Raw genomic sequence first — 12,470 nt, 5'->3', positions numbered from 1 at the left:
CCACACTCTATGTCACTGTCTAAATCATCTGTTTCCCATTCGTTTCCCTCCCTCCTACAATAGCTTTTGAGTTTCTAGACCAATTTCAACCAAATTAAACAGACAAGTAGAGGTCTCAGAAATACTACATTTCTACAAACTTTCTGAAAATGAGACACGAGAGAAGAAGAAACCCCATTTATGTCTTCACTGAGAGACTGCAATGGGCAAGAGGACCTTACTACACATCAGAAAACCTGTATGAGAGAAAGATCTTGTAAATGTCTCTGTTATGGAACACCTTCAGACACTGCTCGTTAAACATATAAGGCAATCAACTTTCAGAAATATATCTACAGAAAATCCAGCTTACTTAATTACAAGTCATGAAAATAATTAAAAATTGTAAGACATCAGCACCTGGGATTTGTATCTCATGTAAAAGGCATTACTTTTCACAGGAAGGAATAAATCTCACAAGGCTATTCAAGCAAGAGGATCTGCATACACCCAACTTTTCTGTACCTTTTGACAGAGGCTTGGGTTTGTATGATACACTATATCCATTTATCTCTTTCCATTGTTCATCCAAAACTCTTTTCCCTTATCTTAAAACATACATTCCTGCATGACTATTCTCAACACTAAGTATAATCACACATATAAACACACAGTATAATAAACACCAAGTATAAACACTAAGTATAATACCGCAATAAGAATTAATATTGTATCTTCACATTGCTACTAAAGCCTTAAGATTATGAATGAAAACTAAAGTAAAACCTGCTTTTAACCACTGAGTTTTCAACCAGGAAAAAGATGCATGTTATTAGCAGAAGTGTAAACGTTTAGAAAAGAGATTTTAAATGGTTCCCTCTAATGCTGGGCTTAATTTAGATGCTTTTATTTTTAATTTAATTCCATGCAGTGGTTCTTACCCTTTGGTGGTATTCTAGGACCATTTGTTTATTAGATAACAGAAAGGAGGTCTGTATCTAATATGTGAATGTCAAATTTGTTTAGAAGATAAACAGACGCCCATCTCAGCCAAAGTGGCAGCAGTTGTAACTATGCATCACAACGAAAACTTGAAAAATCTTGACTGCAAACTTTCAGAACTCTATAGCATATATTTACTATAGTTTACTCATGTGGATTACTCATCTAGATGTGGCTATGTAGGCCAGAATTCATCTCACCAAACACAGGTAACATAAGCCATACTTACCTAGGCCCCCTCCACAAACAATAGAGAGAGGCAGACACTTCTAGGATGTGATTAATGTCCTCCTCAAGTAGGAAGAGATTTAAGATAGAGATGGTGAAACCACCCACACCTATAAATAAATAAAAGGTGCCTAGCTGACTAGTGCTGATGCAGTCAAATCACATCCCTACACTTTAGCAGTACCCTGTTTTAAGAACTTATGTGCTCACTGTGATGCATGATTAAGTATGCGGTGCACCCGCTGGTGCATTTAGAGACACTAAGTATCACCCAATAAATCATTTGATAATAAGTCAGTAACCCACTACTAGTATAGTAATTTTCTTTCAGTCAGAGAAACTATTAATGAGAAAATGTATTTGAATTCAAGGAGTTTACAAACTTGTAAAAGGAGTTCTGTATACACATAGTTGTACACTCCATATTAGTTCAAGTATGCTTCACAGAAGTTAGCGCTGATTTTGGTAACAGTTCCTCAGATGGAAGGTTACTATTACACTGTCAAGCCAAAAAGAACCGTTCAGTAGAAGCATGGATCCATTCTTGCCTAAAATGAAATTTCAGTACGTGATAGATAAGCTGAAATAAATTTAGAGCTACAAAGATCAGAGGTTTACTACTGCAAATCAGATACTATGTAAGTTCAGTAATACGATATTGTAAAAGACTTAAAAAGTACTAAAAGTTAGCTTCTTAATATTACACAAGTGCAAGTTTAAACCATACAATTTCGTACTGCATTTAATTGTAAACCCAAGTATAATTAAACTATCAGAATCTAAAATAATAGTATATAAAAATGAACACTCAAATTTAGGTCCTAAAATAACTCACATAAGCATCAACACAACCCTTAAATGAGGACAGAATCAGCCTCAAATGTTGCACAGAAAATCAGATGGGGGAGAAGCTCAATACATCCATGAAAGAACAAACAAAAACCAACTCAATAATTAATATGCTAATATATTAATACAGCTATAAAAAGAAATTTTAAAAATTGTTACTTACCTTAGAGATCTGAAACAACGTGTACTTCTGAATAAACTACAATCAGTCTCTTCCCAAGAGAGAATTGTCTAACTTTTCCACTACTTTCAAATCTGGAGTGGAAGATATTTTAGGCCTGGCCAAATATCACTGGAAGAAAATTCGTTCACATGTTTGGCTATGTTTTGCATTCCATCCTGTTGCTTTGGCATACAGACACAGCTAATTATAATCTGTGACATAAGCAGCTAATTCTACTGCTAAAATGGTTGTGTACTGACTCCAGAGATTAACTGCCCCACTGTAAGACATAACCAATCCATAATGCATCCTATAATGGCCCAACCTGTCACATAATGCCAACTGCTTTATTAAAATCTGAGAATATGCAGCACTTCATAGAATCTGCACATAAAAACTATTAACACAGTTAGCTGCTAACAGTACACAATGTAAAATTAGAAGCAAAAAAGACTTCTGCTTACTTTTCCATATATAACATCGAACTAAATTTTAATAGTAGTTTTTCTGAAAACTTAATTTTAATGCTAACATTATTCTAACTATACTAGCTGGTATATAAAGTCTCTTTAAAAAAAGGAAATACATATAATAGTTCTACAATAGCACATATGAACTTTATACAATAACTACACTAACAATTATCCATCTTTCCAAAAGGTTAAGCCATTCTTGGAATTTAAGAAAGATGCATATAAATACCAAGAGATATTAAAAAAAAAGTTGCATATATTACATATTTTAAGATGATATTATAGAAATTCTGCAAACTCTTTTTTCAGTGCCATTTAAGCTTTGAGCTCTCAAATGCAGAAACAAGAATTCCAGCCCAGCATTGCTTACATTAGACTGACTACACAAACTAACCAACAGACTTTCTGTTCAACCTATGATATTTTAGAATCTGTGCTAGTAGCTGTCTGCAATTTAAAAAGCATTAAAACGTACATTAGTAAGATTTACAGAATAGAAGTTTTGTGCTATGTGAAGCACTGCAATCATCATCCATATGTTTGGAAAATTTTATTTCTCAAAGCACGTTTCCTTTTTTCTAGCCATGCACTCACAATGTTACCATGCTTTAGATATCAGACATTTAACAGCTGCGGATCATAAATTTAGGACTGACACAAATCCAACTGATCACAGGCTCACAACATACTTTTTTCCCCTTTATGAATTCTGTGGCCATTAATCCTTTATCAGACTCTGTTTACATATACAAATGGAGAAGTTATTTTCTATACAAAGGAATTAATTCACCAGTATCTGACAAAAGTGACAAATATTTTTTGTAATAAAATATTTATCAATATCTTTAAAACAGCTTTTATATTTAATCTCATGGGTTTATGAAAGATAAACTGGGATGAAAGCATTTGTATATTGTGTTAACACCAAAGATTTTCTTTAATTGAAATTCCCTGTTAAGTACTAGAGGAAGAAACTTGTAAATCCCAGATAGTTTTGAAGGGCTCATTCTTTAGGTGATCAGGTATTCATGTCCAGGGATTTCCTGTAAAATCTTCTGTCCACTCTTGGAGAAAAGCAGAGGATCACATACAACTGAATAGAAGACTCCAAAAAAGCAACATTTAACTGCATTTTATTATGTTTCCTTTTGGCATATTTGTAATTATTTGATTGCTCAATTTATAAAAAAAGATCAACTAACATAGTGCCCTGCTATAGAAAGAGATTAGATTGTATAATGCAAGAGCTCTCTATTAACTTTTGTATTATTTCCCACATGTATTTACTTTTCTTGGTCTAGCTTCATGATGTCTTTTATATGCTTTTCTACCTATCTAGTATCTGCAAATTAGAAATTCTAAAAATGAAGAGAACAAAGAAATACCTCAGTATCTTCTGAAGTTCTCATGAAGTAGGACTGAAGCAAGAGCAACTGTCAGTGAGTTCTGTATCATCTGAAGGCAGCTGTCTTCCTATTTAAATGCAAAGAATAGAAATAGAAAGAAAAGATTTTCATTAGTAAAGGGGAAGAACAAGATACATTCCTGAACTATCCTCCTGACTCTTTAACTGACAACACCTTACAAGTGATGCACCAAAATCCACAGACTAAACTTGTGGAACACAAATGAAACAATGAACACCCAGCACTGGTTTGGACTGCAAATGTTCATGACAGCACAGTCTACAGTAAATGAGAAATAAATGTTAGTCAAAAATCTATGTGAAAAATAATAAAAAATATTTCTCTTGCAATGTTAAAATTCCATCTAGCATTAGAATGCATTAGTATAATGAACTATGACTTCAGTTATGGGGTTTCATTGCATCTGTACAAAAACTAAGTCTCTGAGCCAAGGAATTATCTTCACAGTTCAAGAATGCTGATGTCCTGTTCCTCAACAGAAACTGCCAACATCCTTTTTCAATTGGATTTTGAAAGTCAATGACTGATGACTTAGTCCTAGAAAGGTAACTAAGCAAACATTTATCTTCCATTGTCAGAAACCACTCATACCAGCATGTGTCTTAATTAGCAGTACTTGCAAACTTATTCCAGGAAAAAAAAAACAATGGGAAAAGATACATATAGTGTGGTTTGAATATTATGCCATTAAAATATGTCCCTTTTTTTTAGTGCAAAAAAATAGAATTTTGACAAAAATACTGTGCACACCTAAAGATTTCAAGAACATCTGCTTATCCCTCAAAGTACAAGACAATACAATAGTGGAGATTACAATGACTACCACATATCCATTTAATTCATCTCACTAAAACAGACATAGAAGCCATTTGGTCCTATCTTTATCAACTTCTTAACTTATTCAGATATTTTTCAAGTCTGTGAGGCCATAAATGGCATAGAATGAGGAGTGGATATTGTCTTAGGTTTGGCTGGGATAGTGTTAATTTTCTTCCTAGTAGCTGGTATAATGCTGTGTTTTGGATTTAGTACCACAATAATGTTGGTAACACACTGATGTTTTAGCTGTTGCTAAGCCGTGTTTACACTAAATAAAAGATTTTTCAGCTTCTCACACCAGTCCACCAGGGAGCAGGCTGGAAGGGCATAAGCAGCTGGGAGGAGACACAGCCAGGGCAACTGACCTGAACAGGCCACAGGGATATTCCATACCATATAATGTCATGCTCAGTACGATGTCAAAAGCTGGCCAGGGGCTGCTGCTCATAAACTGTCTGGGCAATTGGTAGGCATGTGGTTAGCAACTGCATCATGCCTCACTTGCTTTGTATATTATAATTCTATTATTGTTGGTGGTGTTATTAATATTTTCCCTTCCTTTTCTGTTCTACTAAACTGTCTTTACCTCACTCATGAATTTTAATTCCCCCCCCCCCCCCCCTCAATTCTTCTCCCCATCCCACTGCAGGGAGGTGGAGGGGTGGGTGCTGGGAGCAAGCAACTAGCTGTATGGTGTTCAGCCACCTGCCAGGTTAAACCATGGCACTTCATATGCAGTATCTTTCTTTTTGTGCCCTAAAATTAGGCAGTCCATCACAGTCCCCCCTCAGGAAATAAACAAGATTCCCCAAGTCTCCTGCATTCCCAAACTTGCATTGTAACAGATAGTTAATAACAAAGTTAACTAAGAACAGAGCCTCTACTGCTGAACAACTGTAATTATGTGGCAAACAGTAAACCAGCTAAAATTAGGTTGTACAGATATATAACTCCAGATGAAACAGAAGTTTTGCCATATGAAATATTAAAAGATACCTTGATAAAAGTTCAGAAAGGTCAAGTAGTACAGCAAAAGCAATGTACATTAATGATAAAATGGCATATACTTTGGAAAAAAAGTAAAATTCACATGCAAATATATACCAATTAGAACTACCAACTGAAAAAAAAAAAATTATCTATTAGAATCACTGAATGTGAAAACCAAAACCAACCAACATGTCAAGCAATTAAAGTGGGGGGTAATTTTAATAATAGTCAGAAAACATAACAAGTGATTAGTTACTAGACATCTCTGGACTTCCAAGAACTGAGAGGAAATGTTCAAGTCTTCTCAGTTCTTGTTCTTGTGCATGTTAATCACTTGTGAGTTTGAATAATGATGCAACAAAAAAATCATCTTTTCAAAAAAGACTTTTTCCAGTTCTCCTGACTTTCCACTGCTGTTGAAGGCTCTAATATGATATGAAACAAGAACTGTTGGAAACAAATTTTTTAGTGTTTCCCTTCAAAGCATTTTGAGCTGGCTATGTGTGATGTGCCTTTTAAATTTGCAAGGGATAGGACAGCAGGCCATTTATTGACAGAGACCTTGCCCCTTCCTAAGAATAGGGCTATGGTGCATATCTAGAAAGGTACGTCATCTTCTAAACCCGAGCAAAACAGTGAGTCAAAGGAGGACTTAATCTTTCACATATAAATAGAAAGAAACATTTGAAAGTTACTGTTGTGCCTATTAAAGCTATAAAAATGCAACTGTTTTAAATAGTTACTTAAACAAGGTGGAGAATACTTGAACAGGAATCTTTGGTAAGCACAGGACCCCCAAATATACAAGGTTTTAAGAGAGATCTGCCTAGACTGTTTCATTGCATATCTATAAGGAGGTGCAAAACAGCTTTGAAACTCAGAATATTTATGTTTTATTAGAGTATGATTGAGAATAAATTACAACAGAACAATCTGAAAATGACTATGCAAGATGAGGTAAAAATAAAAGGACTTCTAAATAAGTATCTAACTGCCCAGCATGTCAGTGCAGGTCCTCATGTCTAGTTTCCAGGAATTTTTTCCATCTGTGAGCACAAACAGCTGGCTGTAGGTCTACTCCCTGATCATCCTATCAATATTTCAGCTTTGCTTCAGCTGTTAACTTCCCAGTTCCTTGCTGCCACACTCTTATCCTTTCTATCTCCTTTTTTTTTTTTTTTTGGCCACATTCTGTCACCTGCAATCTCCTCCCCATATGTTCAATGGCTCCAGACACCTCCTGTTTTAGCTGCTCTACTGACTCGTTTTTCAAATCAACATAGGCACAAAGTGAATTTACATGAAACAGACTAAAACTGTCACAAAGGGCTAGTAGGGGATTTTTTGGGTCCGGTGTTAAATGCTATCTTCTGCCTGGATTAAAAAACTATTTAATTTGTGCGGGTTTAATTCTGTATGATCCTTAAAGAGGTTAAGTAGTGAGGCAGCAAGTGAAAAGCTGCATGCATACTTTATGCTCACTGCTGTACTCTGTGCGAAGATGAGCCTGACAGACAAAAAAAAAAAAAAGATTAAAGGAATAAATGTACAATGGGACAAATTGCTTTTCTAAGAGCAAATAATCAAGCTCAGGTTTGTAGACCCTTTCAAAGACTCAACCTGAGGAGGAAAGACTAATCTGGAGTCTGTGGCTTGCATGCAGACTGGAAGACACAATGGAGAGACTGTGCTATAATAGTATCTTAAAGGCAGAAGATGTTGCCTAATGTAATACTGGGGAGAAAAAAACCCGCCAAATGTTAAATTTGTTGTTAGAAAGCAGATTTGGAATGATTTTGTATTATTGCATGGATAGTAGACTTCAAGCATTCTCCTAAATATGAAATTCAACTACTGTTGGATTGAGGAGTTAATTGTTAGCTTTTCCTCAGGAAGAAACCCAGAAATGTGTACTTTGGTTTATATGAAACTCTGCAATAGTCTGGACTTCACTGGAGTGAAGTGCTTTTTAACAGGTTCATTATTGTGTGCATTGGGATTTTTATTTTAGGATACGATTCACTGTGCAGCTACTCACAGGTCCATCTGCAAGAACTATGACAGTCAGAATAGTACATTTACAGTGTATTCTGCACAGTATGTCAAATCACTTCTACAACAGATACCAATAGCACTGGCAATCAACAGAGAACCGTGTTTCATGATCTTTGGGCATAATATTTCCTTTTATATCACTTGTCCTTTACTAAAAAAAAAAAGCAAAAACCCTAGACCCATTAAATGTCCAGAGCAGGATAGTCTAGTCTTCTGCCTTGGGATATCTGAACTGTGAAGAATTAAAGTGAAACACACAGCTGTCACCCAGTATATGTGGCTGCATAAAACAGAAAACTGAATGACTGTCCCTCCACGGTAGAGTAGGTGTGATACATCTTGGAAGGTCTGCATCTGTACCCATGTACAGATACAAACCCTAAAGAATACGATGACTTTACCACAGTCTTTTGCTTTCTTTCTAATTCTTTTATCTTCTTGCATTTTTCTTGTTTCCTTCTCTACTCACAGATGTATAGCTGATTGACAGATACAAAAGCCCCCCCCATTTTCTTTTATCAGTAAACGTTATTTTTCAGTAACATTACATTTGATTTTGACATAATAAAGAGGTGTATCTAATCTGCATTTGAAATAAAAGCATATAAAAGCATCTAGAACTCTGTTTAAATCCTGTGATTCAGTGTCTATGTCATTAGTTAGACTACTTTTTTCATTCAGTATCAGCATGCATCTTTCAAGAAAGAAAGGAAGCATGAGAGGAAAAAAATGATTAGGTAAGGCACACAAGAAGAATGTTTCTTGTTCCAAAAGACGTAGAAGAAGAGATGGAAATGTGAAAATTACAGTGCTCTGGCCAGGACACTATAACAGGAACCATGGTCCCAGAGCTCATTCCCTGACAGACTCAACACTCAGAAAGTTTTAGTTGATTGCAATTTTATATTTGTGGGATGGTCTTACTACAGACCAGCATGTATGCTCAAAGACAGAATAAGTAAGACTGGCTGTTTAGCTAGTATAAATCAAATACATTCGTTATGAGTCCTAAAGAGAACTTTTTTGAATTTCTTTTGTGTGAAAGGTTCAGTTTTCAAAATCTCAGAAGTGCTTCCAAAAAATGAAGGAAAATGTAAAAGCTAACCAAACCCAGAAGAAAATAAATAAAATTGAAGGAGTTAACGCAAAGGTATGTGTTAGTTAATGTGTAAAATGTACATAAATCTTGCTCCAAGAGAAATGACAATGTTAGTATAAACCAACAAGTGAGCAAAGCAAGCATACAGAATCTATATCCTAAATTTTATTTAGCAATAATCTAGTCAAAAAGAAGTTTTAAATATTTTCATTTTATATGATTGCTTGTATTCACAAGTTCTGTCGAATATTCAGTGTAAAAGACAAAAAGGAATAATGAAGGTTTCAGCTGTATAAGAAAGTTACATGAGTTTACAGGATCTATCACAATTAGTCCTTATATTTACACATATAAAACAGAACTTTGAAGTGAATCTGCTTAAAACTTTCCCTTACAGTGAGCTACTCAAAGTAAACTATTTTTTTTTAAAAAAGTTAGTGGAAAAAATTTCACTATAAAATATAAGGGCTTTTTTTTAATGGAGAACCTGGAAGCAGCTAAGTAAGGCAGAATATAAACAGAAGAAAGCTTACAAACAAGTCATTCCCTGCCTATTTCTCTTTGTTCAGAGAGTACCTGCTCAATGAGAAGAATCCTTGCTTTCAGACCTGATGTCTGTCCCCTCAGTAATTTTATGAGTTGCAGAAAACTCTGGAGTTTTCTTCAGAATCCAGGTTTCCATTGTATCACCTGTGAAATCTAACTTGCAGCTCTGCGACTTTACAGCAATTTCTGCTCTTGACTGTTCCGCTGAGGCTGCAGACTCCTAGACCCTTGCTGTATTCCTCTCTTTTTACTCCTTGGTAAACTTGTGTTTTCTGAAATTGTTTTTTCTGGAGTATTTTTCAGTGTCCTTATGCAATAAACAACCTTCTCTGCTTTCATGAGGTCTTACCTGATTCAGTCACTCTTACTAATGAAGCACAGCAAGTAAGAACAAGAAGATCCCGAATTAGGCAATCTGCCATACCCACCTATGTTTACATTAGGATGAATTAACTAATGGACAAAAAGATATTCTTCCCAGTAGTTTGAAAAGTATATGGCCACATTATAACCAAATTATGCGTTCTCTGAAATCACATATATTTCCACTGTTACTGAATGAAATAGTATCTTGCAGACAGTGTAGGAAAAACTTTTATCCAGTACTGATTATCTCCTGTGTTTTTTTGGTAGCCAAGAAGGCAGCATGTTCCCAAAGCATTTTATTTTTCATTCAAAACTATGCTGTAAAACTCTGAATAATTAATGACTTCCCACTTTACAAGTTGCCATTGTAAAACTGTTATGAAGTAAATTGCTCTTTATTTTGCACTCAGAATCATACTATACCCTATGAGTCATTAAAAGAATGTCAAAGAAAAAAGTCTTAGCATTTTAAAATACCAAAAATGGGGGGAGGGTGAGAAAAGGCACAATAAAAAGCATTTTCAGTATTATAAAGTAAAATAGCCTGAAAAACACATACATTAACTGTTATTTTGGAAACTAGAAATATACAGTATTTTGTAGTGTTTCCATTTTTCACTCTGGAACCAAGTTCAAGTCCCTCACTTCTAAACTGCTACAGTCAGTTTAGACCTATACCATACAGGTACAGAATCAACCCAGCAAAACAGTTCACAGAAAGAATTCCTCACCTCGAAGGCCTGGACAATCTTTGGTTAACAAAATGCAGCTACATTTGAAAATATAATTTAATTGATGATATTCCTGAGATCACTCCATAGAGACTCTGCACTGAACCAAATTTAGGAATGCCAGACTGCTGTACTTAACCCAGAGTCACTTTTCTGGATCAAGATCATTGTCCTTATCAGACAAACAATGGAAGCTCAGTGTTTAGCTGAAATCCTCAGTCTTCACCTCTTCTGATGTTCTAGGAAGACAAAAAGAAGGCCAATGGAAAGCAAGCAGAAAAAGGACAAACAGCTTTTCACACCAATCACCATAATAAAATAGGTATTTGTGCTCAGATCCATGGAAGAAACTCAAAAGAGCCTTTAAAGTGCAAGAGTAGAAGTGTACAGCAAATCATTTTTAAGAATCTGGTTTGAAATTCTGAACTTGTACAGAAGTAGAGCCTTACTACCAAAGGTTAAGACACAGCCCTTGATCCATCATATTTGTTGAGATATCATTTGCTACAAAGACTGTAAAAATAACAATTATTAATGTTAATAATATACCCCAACAATCTGTTGGCCCTACTGAGATTTTAGCTTTGCCAAAGTGCAAGGAGAAAAAATTAGGCACATGAGAAGTGTATTTAATTAGAAACTTGCCATATGGCATAAGCAAGTAAATCATAAGCGTAGCCCTTTTAGTATAGAAGGAGCTATAATCAACCAGGGAATAGACCATAAGCTATTTCTTGTTTGATTGAAATGTGTAAATTAGGCATGGGAATAGTGTAATTATCTAGTATTTTGAAGGGTTATTCATGAGGCTGAACTGTGGGCAATGACAGCAAGCAGAGTAACCATAGTAAAACCAATGGCTTAAAACTGACAGATATAAATTAATAATTTTGGCAGCCTTCAAGAATCTGACACCCTACCTTACTAAGCAAAGTTAGAATATACTTGGAAATTAGTTAGATTAGTTTAAACAAGAAGTAAAAGCACACCTAACATTCTTTCTGGAGTGCTATGTGGAGCAATGTTTATTATAATTGGGATCCCATTCTGACAGGCTATTTTGAAAAAAAAAAAAACCCAAAAAAAACCAACACCAAAAAAAGAAAAGCCAAGTACAGAAATGGGCCACAAAATGAAGTAGGCTCTACTCAGCTGCTCTCATTATGCAAAACAGGACACAACTGGTTTGATCTTAGTCATAAACATTATCAACAAATGTCTAAGTTTTTCCTTTAGTGAACTTGTGATTCATAATGGTTTCAGATTACTAGCCAAAGTAACATAAGCTATGGTTAAAAGCCCTTTTCCCTGTTATTTAGTCAAAACATCTTACTTCTTATCTTTATTCCTCACGCTTATTTAGTTTTGCATGAGCTAAACTGATAACAGCTGCATCCTACTTCGTATGACCATCTCATTTACTGCCTGGATAACTATACTACCAAGGAAGGCTGCTCCGTTTTCAGCTGTGCAGTCAAACACCCAGTCCATTAGGTATTAGAAAACAGTTGTAGAAAACCAAATATAAAGCCAAGTCACAGATCAGCCCCTCCATCAGGAAACAACTTCCAGAAATGCACTATTTCCTAAGATAAAGGTGTCTGACAGCCTTTGACCTACTCTGTTATGTTTTTAAAAACCATCAGAGCAGACAAGCACCAAAAATCAGTGTAAAAGTGTGTTACACTGGTCAGCTACTGTAAGAATGGACCCTTTTATTTACAGTATAATTACCTGCATACC

General features: G+C 35.2%; 1 protein-coding gene across 7 annotated transcripts in view; it reads right to left on the bottom strand.

Moving 5' to 3' along the window:
- Positions 1-12,470, bottom strand: part of SGCG (sarcoglycan gamma) — a 138,833-nt gene that overhangs the window by 97,270 nt on the left and 29,093 nt on the right. For 5 of the 7 annotated variants that reach the window (XM_055701364.1, XM_055701365.1, XM_055701367.1 and 2 more), the window contains exon 2: positions 4,080-4,167. Coding sequence is in view for 2 of the 7 variants with exons in the window: in XM_055701362.1 (XP_055557337.1) it covers positions 4,080-4,103 (24 nt within the window). In the remaining 5 variants the exon portion in view is untranslated. Of the gene's footprint in view, positions 1-2,221; positions 2,351-4,079; positions 4,168-12,470 lie in introns of all 7 variants that reach the window. The other 2 variants (XM_055701366.1, XM_055701368.1) reach the window with 1 other exon arrangement.

This window comes from Falco cherrug, chromosome 2, assembly GCF_023634085.1.
Source record: "Falco cherrug isolate bFalChe1 chromosome 2, bFalChe1.pri, whole genome shotgun sequence".
Lineage (NCBI taxonomy): Eukaryota > Metazoa > Chordata > Aves > Falconiformes > Falconidae > Falco > Falco cherrug.
The sequence above is the reverse complement of the archived record's forward strand: the minus strand, read 5'-3'. Positions and strand labels throughout refer to the sequence as shown.